The following is a 20,239-nucleotide window of genomic DNA, read 5'->3' as shown; positions in this document are numbered from 1 at the left end:
CTTTATTGCATAAAGGCTGATTTCAACCAAAATGGTAGCAATAAAAAACAAAGTTGATGATGGCTTATGTGGTCGAATGTGCATTACAATTTAGAATTGTAATGCACAATGCTAAGCTATTCATTAAATTTGGTAAAGCAAAACATAATTACCCTTATAAAATTAGATTTTGCTGCATGTGTCTTAACAGTAAAACAGCCAAATGCTGGTCAAGTGTTTTTATACCTTGAACTGTGAAGGATGTAAAAAAAAAAATGGACTTGCATACAGTTTTACTTCATCACAAAGGAAGTAGGTGCAATGATAACTTATAAACCTACATCAGGGAAGAAAATCATTTGCAACCAAATAGCTGTTGATCATACAATCAAAATATCCTGTTGAATGTTCTTGCAAACTGTTATTAGTGTAGTTCTGTTGGGAGACAGTGTGTAAGACATACATACATAATCGGAAAGGAGCATCCAGATCAGGTAGAGTATCAACATTCTTACTATCTAGCTGAGCTGTCATACATTATGATGAATTATCACTGAAAAGCTGGTGAAGCAGCTGATGGAAATTGAATGCAGTTACCAAGGTAAACCTCCAAGTCTGCCAGCAGTTGAACTGTTGAATTGTTTGTCTTATTCACAAGTTCCAGTTTGCCAAACACTAAAGTTGATATGAGTTCAAAATTTGCCTTTTCCGGAGACCTGCAACTAAAAAATTTAAAAGGAAACCCAAATTATCGCTTGTATCTGTTGTATCACCTGTATCTGTAAATTGAAAAAAAAAGAGCTCATGTCTCTTCTTCTACTCAGATGGAGAGCCAAAAATTCCTTGCAGAAAACTGTGCCAGTGTTTACATAAAGAAAGTAGAAGCTAGGATTAATGAAGAGATTGAGAGAGTGATTCATTGCTTGGATAAATCCACCGAGGAGCCAATTGTCAAAGTAGTGGAAAGAGAGCTAATATCCAAACACATGAAGACCATTGTGGAGATGGAGAACTCTGGCCTTGTCCACATGCTTAAGAATGGCAAGATTGATGGTAAGTAATTTGTTAAAATTTTAAGGTAATTTCTTGATGACTGAAGTTGTTTTTTATACACAGCCAGTTTCTAGCTCATCTGTTTTTTTCCTACCCAAATTTTATAAAGCAAATCACAGTCTTCCATGAAGAAAGAAATCAATAAACAATTTGGAAATATCCTATTACTATATTAAGTCGGTATATTTCCAAGCCCTAATCTAAATGTATAAATATTCAACTTGGACCATACCTTGTAAAATATTTTTTTAAAACTATTGTTGAAAAGGAAATACATATATGTGTAAACAGAAATTAGTCAAATGCAGCAACTTTCACAAATAATTGGATATTGTGGTGTTTCAGCGATAAAATAATGGTGGAGGCATGGAGGAGTTTGACTCTTTAATTTCGAAACACCAACAAACAACTGGAACTTAAACATCCGGGATCACTTAACTACGCCCCCCAACCCTTGTCCCATGGGGTGAGAGGCTACACCCTTTCATGCCCCCCCCCAACACCCAGAGGGGACTCAGGAAACACAACTAGCCCCGTACGGGAGTCCTGATGAGTCTTCTGAAACAGCTGCAACGTCCCTCGGGCACAATGACAGGAGGCGGCAGACACTGGGCTTGCAGGAGTGCTGCTACAGGCCTGGACAGGGGCAGCCCCGGCAGGGCACCTGGAAAGGGGACACATCTTCGTCTGCCACTCTGTGTGCCGGCTTCAACCAATCTAGCGTGACGCGCTCCCTACGCCTGCCCACGTCTAACACGAAACTAATGGTGCCTACCTCAAGTACCCAGAATGGCCCATCGTATGGGGGCTGCAGAGGCTAGCGGCCATGCCTAATGAACACAAAACGAGCTGACATGAGCTCACTGCCATGAAAGACCATGGAAAACAGTGGTGGGCAGGGCTCAGAAAACGAGAGCTTAGGGATGCAAATAGCCGGGAAGGTGGAGCAGACCTCTCAGGCAAAAAAACCCTTGCACATGTAGCACTAGCCCTAGTGAGACTCACGGCAAATGGTCCACCCAGTTGTTGCCAGAGAGCGCCGCCTTCAGGGACCGGTGAAACCACTCACACAAGCTGTTAGCTTGAGGGTGGTATGCCGTTATTTGCTTGTGATCCACATACGCCATGACGGAGTGGCCCTCCCGAAGAAAAGGGTAGTGCTGCTTAATCAGATGCAGGGCCAACAACTCCCTGTCAAAAGCACTGTAAATTGCGCTCGCTGTCCCTCAGTTTGCAGATAAAGAACGCAAGCGGCTGCCAGCCTTAACCCGTTCTGGAGTCTGGTCAAACCCGTCCTTTGCACATCTGAAATACAAAGCTTCATACAGCAGCCGAAGACGGTGGACAGCACAAGGGAGGAAACAATTGTAAAAATATACCATGCTCAAGCACTCCTGCAAAGCTTTGACTGACACCGGACGCGGGAAATCAGTCACCGCCTTCACCTTCGATGGCAACAGAACTGCGCCCTGCGATGAAATGCGGTGCCCTAAGAAATCAGACTGACAGATCAAACTGACACTAAGCTGGGTTGATAATGAAGCCATGCTCGGGTAGGCATTGGAAAACCTGAGTTAGGTGCTCCAGGTGCTCATTGGCCGACGGGCTGGCCACCAGAATGTCGTCAAGGTTAACGAAAACAAACGGGAGATCGTGCAGCACCGAGTCCATGAGCCATTGAGGCAGCTCCCTTATACCGAAGTGCATACGCAGAAATTCAAACAGGCCAAACGGGGTGATTACCGTGGTTTTGGGCATATCCTCGACGTGCACTGGTACCTGGTGATAACCACGCACTAGGTCGACGTTAGAAAATATGGTGGCGCCCGACAGCCGCAGGGAGAAGTCCTAGATGTGAGTAACGGTCGCTCGTGGTCAAGTTGTTCAACCTGCGATAGCCTCCACACGGACGCCAAGACCCGCCAGCCTTGGGCACCATGTGAAGCGGGGAGGCCCAAGGAATGTTAGACCCCTCATTATCCCCAAACGCTCCATGGTAGCGAACTCCTCCCTAGCAGTAACTTGTTTGGCAGTGTCCTGGCGCCTTGCCCACGCATAAACCGGTAGCCCCGTGGTGGGGATAAAATGCCCTCCACCCTGTGTCTCAATGAACCGTTTGAAAATGTGGGCATTGTCAGAGACGGAAAATCCGCCAACAACTGATGATAAACATCCCCATCACGTCGGGGTCCTAATGTGGTGTTTCAGCAATTAAATAATGGCGGAGGCGTGAAGGAGTTTGACTCTTCCAACAAAAAACTAGAACTTGAACATCCTGGATCGCTCATATATACCCAGCTTAACCATGTTCCCCAACCCTTAGTCCCGTGGGGTGAGAGGCCACACCCTTTCATGTCCACCACAATATCACCTTTTTCATGATGCAAAAATGTAATATGGGTATGTACTCATGTATCTCCACCCACAGATTTGGCATGTATGTTCAAACTATTCAGTCGGGTTCCCAATGGTCTGAAGACAATGTGTGAGTGTATGAGTTCATATCTTCGGGAACAAGGCAAGGCTGTTGTGTCAGAAGAAGGTGAAGGAAAAAACCCTGTGGACTACATACAGGTATATTGTTTTCTTTCAAGCAGACTATTCATTTGTACCTCCAAGCTAATTGATTCCACTTATAATTTAACAAGTGTTTGATTTTTGCAAAATATTGATGACATAGGCAACAATTGGTAAATGTGGAGGCAGGTACCAACATCCTGACAGTCATTAATACACATTTCATCATCTTAAACTTTCATGTACATGTTTGGACAGGGGCATTCATCATGTCATTACATTATTGGAAATTAAGGTCATTGTGTTTTTTTGATCATCCACATTTAGTTAATTCAGCAATTACAGGAAATCATGTTAAATACATCAGCAACTGAGCATTTGGAGTTGCATTAAAAGAGTTTGCAGAGGTGGCTAGCATTTACCTGGAGTCATCATTCATCAAATGTTGACTTTCACATTGCACACACAGAACAAGAGTTCATTTGTTTTCTCCTTTCAGTAAAAAGATCATGGCAAACAGGTTTCTTTTCTAGAATGTTGTTATGTCCCCTTTAAAGTGGTCTGCCAGCCTTAAAAGGGTATCTTCTGCCAAAGTCATTGGTGATATTATATTATTGGTGCTACATCTAAAGGTTTAAGCAGTTAAATACAATTAATTATCTTTAATCATTCTCACATTACATTCATATAACAAATTTTAATATCCCAACAGCCTTTTAAAAATTGAACTTTGTAATTTATTTAAACATGTTCTTATGTTATGTTGTGTCTTTTTGTCTATTGGTTTAACACTCAAAATTTGTATGTGCCTACTGTTATTGACAATGAATGAATCAGTCATGGAATGACAATCGGACTAATAAAAATCTTCAAACAGGAATCAATATCCACAAATAGTAGTTTAGTATCTTTTCCACATATCATTGTTTCAGAAAACTATATTTGTGACATGCCTCATCCTTGCCTCATTCCACAGGGCTTGCTGGACCTGAAGTCCCGCTTTGATCAATTCCTCCTGGAATCTTTTAATAATGATCGACTCTTTAAACAAACTATTGCTGGTGATTTTGAATACTTCCTTAACATAAACTGTCGCTCACCTGAGTACCTCTCACTCTTCATTGATGATAAATTGAAGAGAGGAGTTAAAGGGGTAAGTCGCTCAACATATCAACATAGCATCTCAACATATCATTGCCAATAAATTGACTTCTTGTTTAAATTTTAAGATGCATTTTTTATTTTCCAAATGTATAGTTACCACATTTCTCTATTCCTGAAAATGTTTTTTTACCTTTTTTCATTTTCATGGTTCTTGATCAGTTGACAGAGCAGGAGGTTGAGTCCATATTAGATAAGGCCATGGTGCTGTTCCGCTTCATGCAGGAGAAAGATGTGTTTGAGCGGTACTACAAGCAGCACCTGGCACGAAGGCTGCTCACCAACAAGAGTGTCTCAGACGACTCTGAAAAGAACATGATCTCAAAGCTCAAGGTGAAATTATTGTGATAAAATTCAAGTTATTCCTTTTGTGATGAAATGTTTTAGGTCACAAAATTTAAGAAAATTATCTTAAAAGGCAATATTTGAGATGTTTATCATTATGATACTCATTGTATGGGAAATGCTGCCCCATGGGGTCACAATCGTGTCTTTTTCTTCAGCCAGTCCCAAGCCCGAATAAATACAACATACAACCGGTACCAGGAAAACACAAATCAAGCCTACAACTTTCATCGTGGAATAGATGTGACCTAGGTTAACAAACACCACTGGCAGTGCTGATAACCCTACAGAGTACATGTGTAAATTGTTAGAAGGCTTGGGTCAGAAGGCATAGAAAGGTATTTTCTGTAAGTGACGCATAAAAGGACAGTCAAGAGTCTATGACTGAGATTAGGAACTGTTTGACTGTTGGGACAATGAAGGTATGAATGAGATAATGAATGAGGAGAAGCTAGAGAGTTGGTTGGCATGATGCACAGGAGCGAGGTCGGTAGACTTTGTGTCCAAGATACTAGATGGAGAGATAACAAGGCTAGAAGCTTAGGAGCAGCATTTGAGTTGTTATTTCATGGTATTGCTAGGCAGAGAAATGGAATTGAATTTATCTTAAATGAGAGTTTCAACATCTTGTAGAGAGGATTTAATCTATCAATCTGATCAGTGACTGTAAAGTAGTGATAGGTGATAGTGCATACAGACCGCATAAGATAGTAGTTTGTATCATGGAACTGATGATAAGGAAGATAATGTAGAGCAGAGAACAAAATAGTGAAAGCTGAAAAAGGAAGTGTTAAAGGTTTTCAGGGAGGAGTTGAGATAGGTTCTGGGTGATCAGGAGGAACTTCCAGGTGACTGGAAAACTGCAGCTAATATGATCAGGCAGACTGGTATGAGAGTATTTGGTGTGTCGACTTGCAGGAAAGTAAATTAGTTGGTGGAATGAAAAAGGAGCAATATTGTTTTGAAATGTTGGGTACAAAGAAAGTCAGAGGGAGCTGTATCGTGCCTTATATTTTGAAAAATCATATGAAAAAGGACTGAGAAATGCAGCCTCAGGGCGGCACAGGCCAGTGTCTCCCTAAGCCAGCCTCGAGGGGTATGGATTAGTGTCTCCCTGAGCCGGTCCCAAGCCCAGAAAAATGCAGAGGGTTGCGTCAGGAAGGGCATCCAGCATAAAAGTTTTGCCAAAACCAAACATGCGAATCAAACATAACCATGTCATACCGGATCGGTCATGGACCGGGTTAACAACGACCGCCATTGGTACTGATGACCTACAGGGTACTAATGGATATTGGGCTACTGTGGGTCAAAGAACAAGAACAAGAAGAAGAGGAGGAGGGTGGGTTCGGAAGCAGAGAGAGAGGATGAAAGGAAAGAGCCTGGGACTGAGAGTAGGGACTTTGAATATTGGGACTATGACAGGAAAAGGTACAGATGGATGGTCGACATGATGCAGAGAAGGAAGGTGGATATACTGTGTGTCCAGGAGACCAGGTGGACAGGTAGTAAGGCTAGAATATGATCTTTACAGGTTGGCAAGGGTGAGATAAAGATGGAAAGGATGTACAACAGGTCCGGGTGATTAAGGATAGAGAGGGAAATGTATTGACAGATGCTCGAAGAGTGATGGGAAGATGGAAAGAGTACTTTGAGGAGCTGATGAATTGGGAAAATGAAAGGGAGGCAAGGGAAGAAGAGGTGACTATTGAAGACCACAAAGTAGCAGAGAGTAGTAAAGGTGAAGTTAGGAAGGCACTGAAAAGGATGAAGAGTGGAGAGGTAGTTGGTCCTGATGATATACACCTGTGGACATGTGAAAGTGCAGAATTGCTGCAACTATAGCGGGATAAATTTGATAAGCCATACAATGAAGTTATGGGAGAGAGTAGTGGAAACTAGACTGAGAGCAGAAGTAAGCATTTGTGAACAGCATTAGCCTTCATGCCTAGAAAGAGTACTACAGATGCAGTCGAGAATGCTGATAGAGAAGTACAGAGAACGCCAGAGGGAGCTACATTGTGTTTTTGTAGACCTAGAAAAAGCATATGACAGGGTGCCAAGAGAGGAGCTCTGGTATTGTATGAGGAAATCTGGAATGGGAGAGAAGTATGTTAGACTGGTGCGGGACATATGTATGCTCTCTGTGAGACAGTGTTGCTGTGTGCTGTAAGGGTAACAGAGAAGTATAAGGTGGAGGTGGGACTTCATCAGGGATCAGCTCTGAGCCCCTTCTTGTTTGCAGTGGCTGACAGATGAGGTTAGACAGGAATATCCATGGACCATGGTGTTTGCAGATGACATTGTAATCTATTATGAGAGCAGAGAACAGGTAGTGGAAAATCTAGAGAGGTTGAGGTATGCGCTGGAAAATAGAGGAATGGAAGTTAGTCGCAGCAAGACTCAGTATATGTGTGTGTGAATTAGAGGAACTTGGGAGATCAAGAAGTTGGAGGATTTCAGGAACTTTGGGTTTACCATCCAGAGCAATGAAGAGTGTGGAAAAGAGGTGAAGAGACAGGTTTAAGCAGGTGGAAAGGTGTACAACATAGTGGTGAGACCAGCAATGCTTTAATGGCCTAGAAACAGTTACAATGGCGAAAAGACAGGAGGCAGAACTAGAACTCACAGAGATGAAGATGCTAAGGTTCGCTTTGGGAGTAACCAGGATGGATAGGATCAGGGATGAGTTCATCAGAGGAACAGCACATGTTGGATGTTTTGGAAATAAAGTCAAAGAGGTAAGACTCTGGACATGAAGAGAGGAGAAGAATAGGTAAATATCTTGAAGAGCGCAAACGTTTAAAAACATTTATTCCCTGGTAGAAATGTCATGGCCAACATTAATGTATTAATGCAAATACTTATTTCACTAAAACTTATCATATAACTCCAAAAACATCCAGCAGGTTAATTGGAAACATTGGGAAAATTGGCCTGATGTTTGAATGAGAGAGTGAATGGTTGTCTGTTTCAATATGTAGCCCTACGATTGACTGCCGACCAGTCCCCCTTATCTCACTCGATGGTGGCTGGGATAGGCTCCTTAATCTTCCGTTTCACTAAGATAAGTGGCAGAGAATGGATGGATGGATTTTCCTGTGAGCCAGTTACCTCGAAAGGACTCAGAAGTACTTGTGGCCCACCAAACATTTTGGTCATTGTCATATTTGTAGAGCATGTTCTCTGAAAGATTAATCAAATACTTTATTGCAGCCCATTTTCATTCTTTCTGAAAGCAGTTATGATTTAAAATAGTCTATTTATAATGGCACACAACCAATTATAATTGTACAAATAAATCTCACCAGGTAAGAATTCACTGTTACTGTTAAATTAGCCTTTTTTTTGTGTCAACTTTTGATGTCAAATAGGCTTACCTAATTGTAATCCTGCACAAATAAAGTGAACTGATCATGGCTACCATTTACACCTACAACTATGAAACATAAATTCAGCGTTTGTGGTCATTTGTTTTTCATCTGTAATATTATTTGAAATGACTGCATCTCATGGTCATCATTTATTGATAGAATTCTTCTGGTTCTTGTTGCTCAGACTGAGTGTGGCTGCCAGTTCACCTCTAAACTGGAGGGCATGTTTCGGGATATGAGCATCTCCAATACCACCATGGACAAGTTTAGACAGCATCTACAGACAACTGGGGTGAGCAGATAAACATGCCACTGCGTCTTTGGTCAAAACAGTGAGCTCACTTGATGTTCTCTAGCATTAGGTGACTGATTTGCCACATGATCTATTTTATAAACATAAATATGAATTCAGCCATCTATAGTCCATGGCAAGAGTAAAGGATAAACGGTGTCACTGCAGTGTTTCTTTTGTTGGACTAAGTGAGTCGTTATTAGAGTTCAAAGTTTCAAAGTATGACATAAACCAATCAGCCTCAACATAATGATCACCTGCCTGATACTCTGGGGCTCCCCCTTTTGCCAGCTAAAAGTTATGATCCATTTTGGCATGGACTTGTCCAAAGCGCGCTCATTACTGTTGTAACCAGTCTTCAGCAACATATGGTACCCTTCACACAAATGCACAGGACTAGCAATAAAACTAGACCAGCGGTCGGGAAACTATGGCTCTTCGGGAGAGTTGGAAAAAAAAATCAGTTTGGAACTGATTTTAAAATACTTGTGATACTTCTTCATAATTCTGTGTCATTTTAAACAAAACAAAAATTAGTTTTGAAGATGAATTTCACGGTTACCCGTTGGTCGAGTCGGGAACCAATGGCTTCCGAGCATGTCCGGGTAATTGTAAAAATTTTATCAGATAGCCAACTAGTTTTTCCGCTTCAACCCTTGTAGCAGAAAAGATGACAAAAAGAAAAGAGGACAGAGTTTACATGCATTCTAGGCTGCGCGGACAGACGAATTTGCATTTGGATCTGCGGTATGTCTAATATGCAATGATAAAATTGCATAGATGAAACAGTCAAATGTAAAGCAGCACTGTGAACAAATCCATGCAGCACCAGAGGTCGCATTACATTACATTACATTACATTGCATTCGGCAGATGCTTTTAACCAAAGCGACTTACAATAGAGGACATAGGGACTGCATATACACTTGCAAATACACGATGCACAGGAAATATTAAAAGTAAGACATTTTTAATTTATTTTACATTAAAAATACTATATGGCTCTCAATAAAATATATTTAGAAATATTGGGCTTTTATGGCTCTCCCAGTCAAAAAGGACCTTGACCCCTGAACTAGACAATATGAATTTAGTTACTCCTGATGGATCAGACATCACAGGCAAGTCCTTAACCATATATGACCATGGAACAGGTTCACCAGTATCCCTCCATTGGATCAATTTAGGGAGGTAAATAAGAAATAACTATTTTCACTATATATCTCACCTACTGCACTGCCAGTGGTCATAATTTTATGGCTGATAAATGAATTATGACAACCCTGATTCTTGCCCCTGTTTAGCTTAGTTAACTCAGGATACTGGAGCAATCAATATATATGTTTACCCAATTTTTATAGCATGTCTATCTTTAAAGTGACAATATACAGTATATCTGCATTTTACATGGATGGTTACTCTTTGTTATTAGTCTTTGTTAATCTTTACATGGATTTGTCATTAGATTTGTTTGTCAAAAAATCTCTTGAAATTTAGCATGATTCAACAGCTCTGTTGCATATTCAGAATTACTGACTGTTAACAGAAGATTAGAGGCAATTACAGGTTGTTTTGTTGGCTTGAATTAATTTTACTTTGTTTCCTTATTTTTTACTTTTGCCTAAGAAAACTGACAAGCAGAAAATGTTTTCTTCTGCAAAAGCTCAGTAGTGCGAGACGAATTTTTACTTGTAATGAATACCAAATTGGTGAACTAAAAACTAAATCGAGAGCAGAATATTATCATTAGAGGAGTGAATAGTGTGCTGTGTTTTTTCAGGTATGTCTTGGAGGTGTTGATCTCACTGTAAGAGTTTTGACCACAGGTTATTGGCCGACACAATCAGCAACACCAAAATGTAATATCCCTCCTTCACCTCGACATGCATTTGAAGTCTTTAGAAGGTTAGTTGAAAGTCAATAATATACTCTTGTATTAGTTCAGTGCAGTTGTGTCACAAATACGATTTATGATTGGAATGTACATTATATGAAATGTAATGTGCTCACAGAAGGACTCAGAAGTTGCAAGAATTACAAAATGGGCCTGGGTCTCTTGCTTAAATTTCAAATTATGTGGTCGGATTACGGAGACAGACTGTTTTAACCAGGAGTAACTTCTGTGCTCATAGGTTTTATCTTGGTAAACACAGTGGCAGACAACTCACACTACAGCATCACATGGGCTCAGCGGATCTAAATGCCACCTTCTACGGTCCCATCAAGAAGGCAAGTGTTCCAGCGGGGAAAGGAATTTAGATAATTTAGATCCATATATTTGGATTATTTGACAGACCAAGATTTATGTATTATACAATACTCTGGATGTCAGTTGATAAATATTTTTGATGAGATTAACCAAGGTCTGCTGTGGACAACCATTCATTATTAATTGAGTACCATTTTGTGAGACCAAAAAGACAATTGGCAGCAATGAGTGGAATTAGTGGGATTTTGAGTCATTGTGCGCTGCAAATAAGATAATTGTGTTAAATGTTTAATCAAATTCTTCTTCTTCTTCTTCTTTTGGCTTTTCCCGTTTGGGGTCGCCACAGCGAGTCAACTTTCTCCATCTCACCCTATTCTCTGTATCCTCCTCTCTCACACCAACTACCTCCATATCCTCTCTCATTACGTCCATAAATCTTCTCTTTGGTCTTCCTCAAGACCTCTTGCCTGGCAGCTCCAATTCCAGCATCCGTCTACCAATATATTCTCTTTCCCTCTCTTTTCTACAGCATACCTCAGACTCTCTAGATTTTCCTCTACCTGTTATCTGCTCTCACTACAGATCACAATGTCATCTGCAAACATCATAGTCCATGGAGATTCCTGTCTATCCTCATCTGTCAGCCTGTCCATCACCATTGCGAACAAGAAGGGGCTCAGAGCTGATCCCTGATGGAGTCCCACCTCCACCTTGAACTTCTCTGTTACCCCTACAGCACACCGTACCAGTGTCTCACAGCTAGCATACATGTCATGCACCAGTCTAACATACTTCTCTGCCACTCCAGACTTCCTCATACAATACCAGAGCTCCTCTCTTGGCACCCTGTCACATGCTTTTTCTAGGTCTACAAAAACACAATGGAGCTCCCTCTGGCGTTCTCTGTACTTCTCTATTAGCATTCTCAAAGCAACTACTGCATCTGTAGTACTCTTTCTGGGCATGAAGCCATACTGCTGTTCACAAATGCTTACTTCTGCTCTCAGTCTAGTTTCCACTTCTCTTTCCCATAACTTCATTGTATGGCTCATCAACTTTATCCCTCTATAGTTGCCACAATTCTGTACATCCCCTGTATTCTTAAAAATAGGCACCATAACACTTTGTCTCCATTCTTCTGGCATCTTCACACTCTCTAAGATCCTGTTGAATAATCTAGTCAGAAAATCTTCTGCTGCCTCTACTAGACACTTCCACACCTCCACAGGTATATCATCAGGACCAACTTCTCTTCCACTCTTCATCCTCTTCAAAGCCTTCCTCACTTCACTTTTACTAATCTCTGCTACTTTGTGGTCTACAATAGTCACCTCTATACCCTTGCCTCTCTTTCATTTTCCCCATTCATCAGCTCTTCAAGTACTCTGACCATCTTCCCATCACTCTTGTAGCATCTGTCAATACATTTCCCTCTCTATCCTTAATCACCCAGACCTGTTGTACATCCTTTCCATCTTTATCACTCTTTTTTGCCAACTTGTATAGATCATATTCTCCCTCCTTACTGTCCAACCAAGCGTACAGGTCATCGTACACGCTTATTTTGCCTTTGCTACCTCTATCTTTACCTTAACATTGTATCTCCCTGTACTCCTGTCTGTTTTCTTCAGTCCTCTCAGTCCCCTACTTCTTCTTTGCTAACCACTTTCTCCGTATATACTCCTGCACTTCCTCATTCCACCACCAAGTCTACTTATCTACTTTCCTTCTAGATGACACACCAAGTACCCTCCTACCTGTCTCCCTGATAGCACTAGCTGTAGTTGTCCAATCATCTAGAAGCTCTCCCTGACCACCCAGACCCTTTCTCAACTCCTCCCTGAAAACCATACAACACTCCTCCCCTTTCAGCTTCCAGAAATTTGTCATCTTGATCTTCCTTGTCACAAGAGTCATCCTAAAAACCACCATCCTATGCTGTCTGGCTACACGCTCACCTACAGCTACTTTGCAGTCACTGATCTCTTTCAGGTTACCTCGTCTATACAAGATATAGTCTACCTGCGTGCTCCTACCTCCGCTCTTATAAGTTACCCTATGTTCCTGTTTTTTCTGGAAAAAGGTGTTCACTACAGCGACTTCCATCCTTTTTGCAAAATCTACCACCATCTGTCCCTCTGCAATCCTATCCTGTATACCAAAGCTGCCCATCACTTTTTCATCCCCTCTATTTCCTTCGCCAACATGTTCATTGAAGTCTGCACCAATTACCACTGTCTCATTTCAAGGGATATTCTGCATCACTTCATCCAACTCATTCCAGAACTTCTCCTTCTCCTCAAATTCACATCCCACCTGTGGGGCATAGCCACTAACAACATTGAGCATCACACCTTCAATTTCCAGTTTCAGACTCATAAGTCTATCTGACATTCTTTTCACCTCCAGAACGTTCCTAAGCGCCCCCCAAGGTAGGCTTGGGGAGACACGGGGCAGTGGCGCCCTGAGGCTGCATTTCATAGTTGAAGTGTACCTATGATAAAAATTACAGGCCTCTCTGGGAGAACTTGCACAATTGGTGGCCAACTTAATACCTTTTTTGCCCCACTGCATGTCTCCCTCCTGGGCAAAATGATGGCTGGGGCAGTTTTTATATTGCATATCATTGTTTGAAGAGATGAAATTGGCATCTTCAAATTGTACTCAAGGATGAACCATACTTGTGGAGACTGATATCTTGTATAAACCCTTACCTATACCTATAAATAGCGATATGAAAAAGAATGAAGAATTGCAGTGGTTTCCTGATTTTTTCCCCCAGAGCTAGAGAGCTAGAGCTAGAGCTAGAGAGAGAGAGAGAGAGAGAGAGAGAGAGAGAGAGAGAGAGAGAGAGAGAGAGAGAGAGAGAGAGAGAGAGAGAGAGAGAGAGAGAGAGAGAGAGAGAGAGAGAGAGAGAGAGAGAGAGAGAGAGAGAGAGAGAGAGAGAGAGAGAGAGAGAGAGAGAGAGAGAGAGAGAGAGAGAGAGAGAGAGAGAGAGAGAGAGAGAGAGAGAAAATATTAAAATGTGTTTTCATAAACTTTAGTACGTCTACTAAAGTACTACTTTAGTATTACAAACACCTGTCGCACTGGATGATTGTTGTGTGATTTCCAAAATTCTACTTGTCAACAGGAGGATGGATCAGAAGTTGGAGTTGGAGGGGCACAAGTAACAGGTTCCAACACTCGGAAGCATATCTTGCAGGTCTCTACCTTTCAGATGACTATCCTCATGCTATTCAACAACCAAGAGAAGTCCACTTTTGAGGTAGAGATTTTAATGCTCATTCACAAACAGATTCAATTGTATCATTGAACTATCGTATTTCTTGCCTCCATATGTTATGGGACTAGAATTTCATGCTTCTCTGTGTTACACTCATGATTTATGTTTCAATTCCTCTCCAGGAGATTCAGCAAGAGACAGATATCCCAGAGAGGGAGCTGGTTAGAGCGTTGCAGTCACTGGCGTGTGGGAAGTCGACTCAAAGAGTCCTCACTAAGGAGCCCAAGTCCAAGGAAATTGAAAGTGGACACATGTTTACAGTCAATGACCAGTTTACCTCCAAACTGCATCGTGTCAAGATTCAGACAGGTGTGCTACCTCCTCACACCTAATTAGAAACAATTTAACATCATACTGATTGCATCTATTTTGTGTCATATTGTAGATTATGTTCGATTAATGAAAATTGTGATAAGCCACTTAATAGTTTTAATCTACACAGGGGTCACTCTTTGTGGGTTGAACATTCCTTGCTAATTTAGTTAATTTTCTTTACCAGTTATCACAGTGTCTGCTTTTGTTTTCAAAATGTTTTCTATAAATACCTAAAATAACTTTCTAATCACTCATTCTTAAAATCAGCAAGAAATTTCTTTAGTGACCTGTTCAAGATTCAAAGGTGGTTATCGTCATGTGTACAGTGTGGAAACGTTTTCCCCTTTACAATGAAATTCTTACTTTGCTGTCCACAGTGCATTTCGGTTTGAGTTGACAATTAAGAGGGTAGTGTAAACATAAATATGAACAGTGTCATATTTATAAAAAGGTGAACTCCTGTTGAGTTTTGCACGTCATCCATTTTCACCATGGTTTTCTGGCTTCTAGTGGCTGCTAAACAGGGGGAGTCAGACCCAGAGAGGAGGGAGACACGACAGAAAGTAGATGATGATCGGAAACATGAGATTGAGGCTGCCATTGTTCGCATCATGAAGTCCAGAAAGAAGATGCAGCATAACATCTTGGTAGCAGAGGTAAGTTTTGGCTGAATTATCCATTTACTGCTTCAAGTAAACCCAAGGACACCAGCCAATAATCTAAATCTTGAAAATATATACCAGATTGCCCTTTGTTGGTGCAAAATTAATCGAGGAATAATTGTTTTAGTCAGATTATAGACTATTCAAGGTCCCTGGGAACAAAATTGGAGGTAAATATCTATACTAAAATTTTTTAATTAAATTTAAAATCTATGTATTTAAAGATCACATAGACAATTTACTATGCAAGAAGTAACTAAAAAGGCAAAACTAAAACTGAGTCAGCAAAAAATGACCTGATGGTCACCAAATTTGCAATAGATAACTTCAGCTACAAAAATTTTAAATCAACCAAAAGCTACATTCCTGTAGATCAGTATATCAAATGTACTTAAATTTACTCAATAGGATCATGAAAATGTTGCCCAAACTAGATATTTTTGAATGGAAATAGGTTATTTAACCATTGTCTCATTTGGTCATTAATGAAATATTCTATTGGCCACAATTTGTTTACTTTTGAAATGAAAAGTGAGTGAGACAGAACAACCAGAGCTTCGTTTATTTTTCTCCACAGGTCACACAGCAGTTGCGAGCACGATTCCTTCCAAGTCCTGTTGTGATCAAAAAGCGCATTGAAGGACTCATTGAGCGAGAGTATTTGGCACGAACACCAGAGGACCGCAAAATGTACACTTATGTAGCATGAAACAAGTACATTCAGTGAAATATCAAGTTAAAGGAACTCCAAGCCTTGTTTTTGTTGAACTGCTTTTATTAAGCATTTCGGGATACACTGGGAAGCTTTTCTTTCTGGGAACTTTTCTTTCACATAAAGGTGTTTGAAAAAAACCCTGTAAACGTGAGGGAAGTTTCGAGCAATATTAGATTTCTGCTACCAAGAGAAGTGAAGGGGGGGTTCTAGTTTTGTAAGGACAAGTTTCTTGTTGCCTTTGGAGAGAATAGCTTGTTTGCCAGTTAATAGTGCGCTGTTCTTTACTGAAAATTCCGAACAAGCACTGCTCTGTTATAAAGCAAACATTCTGCTCTGTTGAGACCAACATTTGAGTTCACTCCTGTTTTAATTGTTGATGTAGATGTGTTCTATTTATAGCTAAAAGATGGCTGTACAGGATGGCACATGCACTCTTAAATAAAAGCAAAGCTGGTACAGACCTTGTTTAGAATGCCGGTAAAATCATTGAGTACTTGAAGAAAAATGAAGAGTACTTAATATATGTTGCAAATATGTCTGTTATTAGTGGTTGTTGAAATACCTAGAACATACTAACACATTTCACATGGGCAAAATATTTGGTGCCAGTATTTTGTCCAGGTCTGTAACAGTCAACTGATATCAGGAGCTAAACTTGACAATTTTTTATCTAATGGATTGATCAGGGGAATCAGGCATAAAAACAGCCAGAGATAGTTTTTGGTCTTCGAAGACATATTCATTCTGGCCTACAGTCTATTGGCCAAAATATGTTCTCTTTGAATGGAAGATTCCCTGTGGTGTAAATTTCAATGGAGAATATGCTTTTGTTTTTATTCTCAAATGAATTTTGAACAAATGGAACTCATCTAGCACCAATTTCTAAAGTGTACAAATTGTAAACTTATTGTGCAGGGCATTGTTTTGATCAGAATGAAAGTAGAATAAAAAGAGCTTTTTCAACCCCAATCAATTAATATTTCTAAAGAGAAGGCCGAAGTCACTGTATGAAATATGTCTGTCACCATAATCAATGCAAAAATATTTTGAGTGAAGTTCTGCATTTTCTTTTCTTAATATTCAGAGTACAAAAGACTAGTCATATTCATAGTTTCAGAGGTACTACTAAAAGAAGGTCGTAGAAACCCATTAAGATGAAAACTCAACTCACATTTGAAAAAACTTGATTAAAAAATGTGTTACATTTACCAATTGCAACTGAGTGCATTCCCTTACTTAACCTATATACACTCACTGGCCACTTTATTAGGTACACCTGTCCAACTGCTCATTAACACTTAATTTCTAATCAGCCAATCGCATGGCGGCAAATCAGTGCATTTAGGCATGTAGACATGGTCAAGACAATCTCCTGCAGTTCAAACCGAGCATCAGTATGGGGAAGAAAGGTGATTTGAGTGACTTTGAACGTGGCATGGTTGTTGGTGCCAGAAGGGCTGGTCTGAGTATTTCAGAAACTGCTGATCTACTGGGATTTTCACGCACAAACCATCTCTAGGGTTTACAGAGAATGGTCCGAAAAAGAAAAAATATCCAGTGAGCGGCAGTTCTGTGGGCGGAAATGCCTTGTTGATGCCAGAGGTCAGAGGAGAATGGCCAGACTGGTTCGAGCTGATAGAAAGGCAACAGTGACTCAAATAACCACCCGTTACAACCAAGGTAGGCAGAAGAGCATCTCTGAACGCACAGTACGTCGAACTTTGAGGCAGATGGGCTACAGCAGCAGAGGACCACGCCGGGTGCCACTCCTTTCAGCTAAGAACAGGAAACTGAGGCTACAATTTGCACAAGCTCATCGAAATTGGACAATAGAAGATTGGAAAAACGTTGCCTGGTCTGATGAGTCTCGATTTCTGCTGCAACATTTGGATGGTAGGGTCAGAATTTGGCGTCAACAACATGAAAGCATGGATCCATCCTGCCTTGTATCAACGGTTCAGGCTGGTGGTGGTGGTGTAATGGTGTGGGGAATATTTTCTTGGCACTCTTTGGGCCCCTTGGTACCAATTGAGCATCGTTGCAACGCCACAGTCACCTGAGTATTGTTGCTGACCATGTCCATCCCTTTATGAACACAATGTACCCAACTTCTGATGCCTACTTTCAGCAGGATAACGCACCATGTCATAAAGCTGGAATCATCTCAGACTGGTTTCTTGAACATCACAATGAGTTCACTGTACTCAAATGGCCTCCACAGTCACCAGATCTCAATCCAATAGAGCATATTTTGGGTGTGCGCATCATGGATGTGCAGCTGACAAATCTGCGCCAACTGTGTGATGCCATCATGTCAATATGGACCAAACTCTCCGAGGAATGCTTCCAGCACCCTGTTGAATCTATGCCACGAAGAACTGGGGCAGTTCTGAAGGCAAAAGGGGGTCCAACCCGTTACTAGCATGGTGTACCTAATAAAGTGGCTGGTGAGTGTAGATGTTTCTACAGCCGACAGTAATAATAATCTTGGCAATTTTCTTCTGTGTACGCCTTCAATGGAAAACAAGTACAATTTTGAGGTACTTCTGTATCCCATTTACAAGTCTAAAATATTACTTGAAGGACAAATTCATCATTGTTACTAAGCTATGAAGAACAGGTTGTCCTCATTGCGTTAGGCTTCTTATGTCATGGTGTTCGGCGTAGGAGCCTGGCAGAGCAGTGGGGACCTCTGAAGGAAGAGATGGATTAGATTGTTGACGCAGTCGCAACTGAGTGAGCTTATCCAAATGCTTGTCAGTGGTGGATGCTGTTGCTCACTGAGAGAGCAGAGAACAGCATCATGAATGGATTTGAGAACTCTGTTTAGATAGGGCTCTCCAGAGAGAGTCTGCGAGGTCAGAATGGCCAGCATATTCTGTCATGGTTTTCAGAGGGTGTATCTAACCCAAATGCAAAGACACTCAGGAGGTAAGACGTTAGAGGGGTTTACTTACAAAAGAGATTAATGGAGGGCTGTGCTGAGTCCGGGTTGTATCTGAAGCCCAAGGAGTCTCAAGAACTTGCGAGAAGGATGAGGCATAGGTCTCTGGATTTGAGAAAAGGAACGCTGAGGAGTCAAACTCTGGAACAAGGAAATTGCAAGGAAACCAGTGAGCCATAGATCTCCTGGACTCAGGAACAAAGAGATGATGGATCTTACTGAGGAGCAGAAGATCCCCCAAGAAGGGATGAAAATGGCGGCTCCTTGAGCAGGTTCAAAGGCTACAGAAAGGAGAGGTAGAGGATATTTATTCTTGACAGCAATTTGGTTTAGTCCACTGAACCGTCCTTTTTGCTGACGAAAAAGAAGCCCGCTCCCAGGGGAGATGAATGATGAATGATACCTGACGAGTATGACTTGTGGATGTACTTCTCCATGGCCTCCATTTCCAGATAGGAAATATTACAGAGCCGACTGGAGGTGTCCCAGGGAGAAGATTGTGCAATCATAGGCACAATGGAGTGGTAGAGAAAGGGCCTTGTTTACCTAAGACTTTTCTGAACTCATGGTATTCTTTAGGGATGAGGGACAAATCAACTGCCCAGTACCCTCAGAGCTAGTGGGAGAAAGATTCGGATGAACGGAGGCAGCAAGAAAGGCAGTTAGGACCAGGACTTGACCCTGAGTTCTGAACAGTTAGTGTGGATTGTGGTGTTGAAGCCAGTCAAACCCAAGTACGATGGATGTGGGGAAGACAAAGATGCTAACTGTAAGGGCTTGGTCTTGTAGGTGATCCAGGGCAGGGCTCTACCATTCAAGGCAGTGACATCCAATTGAGAGGTATGGTTTCAATGTTGTACTGCAGGACCAGAGAGGGATCAGTCAGATTCTGCTCGCAACCAGAGTCAGAGTGCAGTGAGGCTGAGTGTCACCGTTAAAAACAAGAATAGCAGGGAGCATGAGTCAGGGATAGGTACCTGTTCTGGCCTACCAGCCTTCCTGCATCTTCTGGCAAACCCTCTCTCCTTGCCAAAACAGGATGGTAGGCTACAAAATGACCAGAGTATCCACAGTAGAGGCATTGATTGGATGGTATTCACTACTGCCATTCTTCCGAGGACAAGTCAGTCCACCGACCCACATTGCTTCTGGATCCAGAGGGGTGGACCTGTGTCTTGGATGGGGAGCTGAGAGAAGATGAGTAGTCAGTCGTATGCATGACCAGTCATCTGCTTCTCTCCGTGTTTCTCTCCCTCAGACAATCATCAAGGCAGATAGCAAAAGATCAGTCGGTCTAGGGTTTCAAGTTCATCCAAGGGGCCAATTCATCCTTCAAGGAGTCATTGAGTGCATGAAAAAAATGCTCTTAACTGGAGGAACGTTCCAC

The 20,239-nt window shown here is 41.4% G+C and overlaps 1 protein-coding gene across 2 annotated transcripts in view; it reads left to right on the top strand.

Moving 5' to 3' along the window:
• LOC147224248 (cullin-3-like) overlaps positions 1 to 16,877 on the top strand; it is a 32,879-nt gene extending 16,002 nt beyond the window's left edge. For both annotated transcript variants that reach the window (XM_086164568.1, XM_086164569.1), the window contains 11 exons: positions 804 to 1,032; positions 3,461 to 3,606; positions 4,526 to 4,702; positions 4,873 to 5,043; positions 8,614 to 8,721; positions 10,502 to 10,626; positions 10,854 to 10,950; positions 14,064 to 14,198; positions 14,339 to 14,525; positions 15,042 to 15,187; positions 15,771 to 16,877. In XM_086164568.1, coding sequence (XP_086020694.1) covers positions 804 to 1,032; positions 3,461 to 3,606; positions 4,526 to 4,702; positions 4,873 to 5,043; positions 8,614 to 8,721; positions 10,502 to 10,626; positions 10,854 to 10,950; positions 14,064 to 14,198; positions 14,339 to 14,525; positions 15,042 to 15,187; positions 15,771 to 15,902 — 1,653 coding nt within the window. In that variant the 3' untranslated portion in view covers positions 15,903 to 16,877. The remainder of the gene's footprint in view (positions 1 to 803; positions 1,033 to 3,460; positions 3,607 to 4,525; positions 4,703 to 4,872; positions 5,044 to 8,613; positions 8,722 to 10,501; positions 10,627 to 10,853; positions 10,951 to 14,063; positions 14,199 to 14,338; positions 14,526 to 15,041; positions 15,188 to 15,770) is intronic.
• The last annotated feature ends 3,362 nt before the right edge of the window (positions 16,878 to 20,239 follow it).

The sequence above is a fragment of the Fistularia commersonii genome, chromosome 18 (genome assembly GCF_037954325.1).
Source record: "Fistularia commersonii isolate RoL2024-O1a breed Wild chromosome 18, RoL_Fcom_v1.0, whole genome shotgun sequence".
In the NCBI taxonomy this organism is placed as follows: Eukaryota; Metazoa; Chordata; class Actinopteri; order Syngnathiformes; family Fistulariidae; genus Fistularia; species Fistularia commersonii.
The sequence above is the reverse complement of the archived record's forward strand: the minus strand, read 5'-3'. Positions and strand labels throughout refer to the sequence as shown.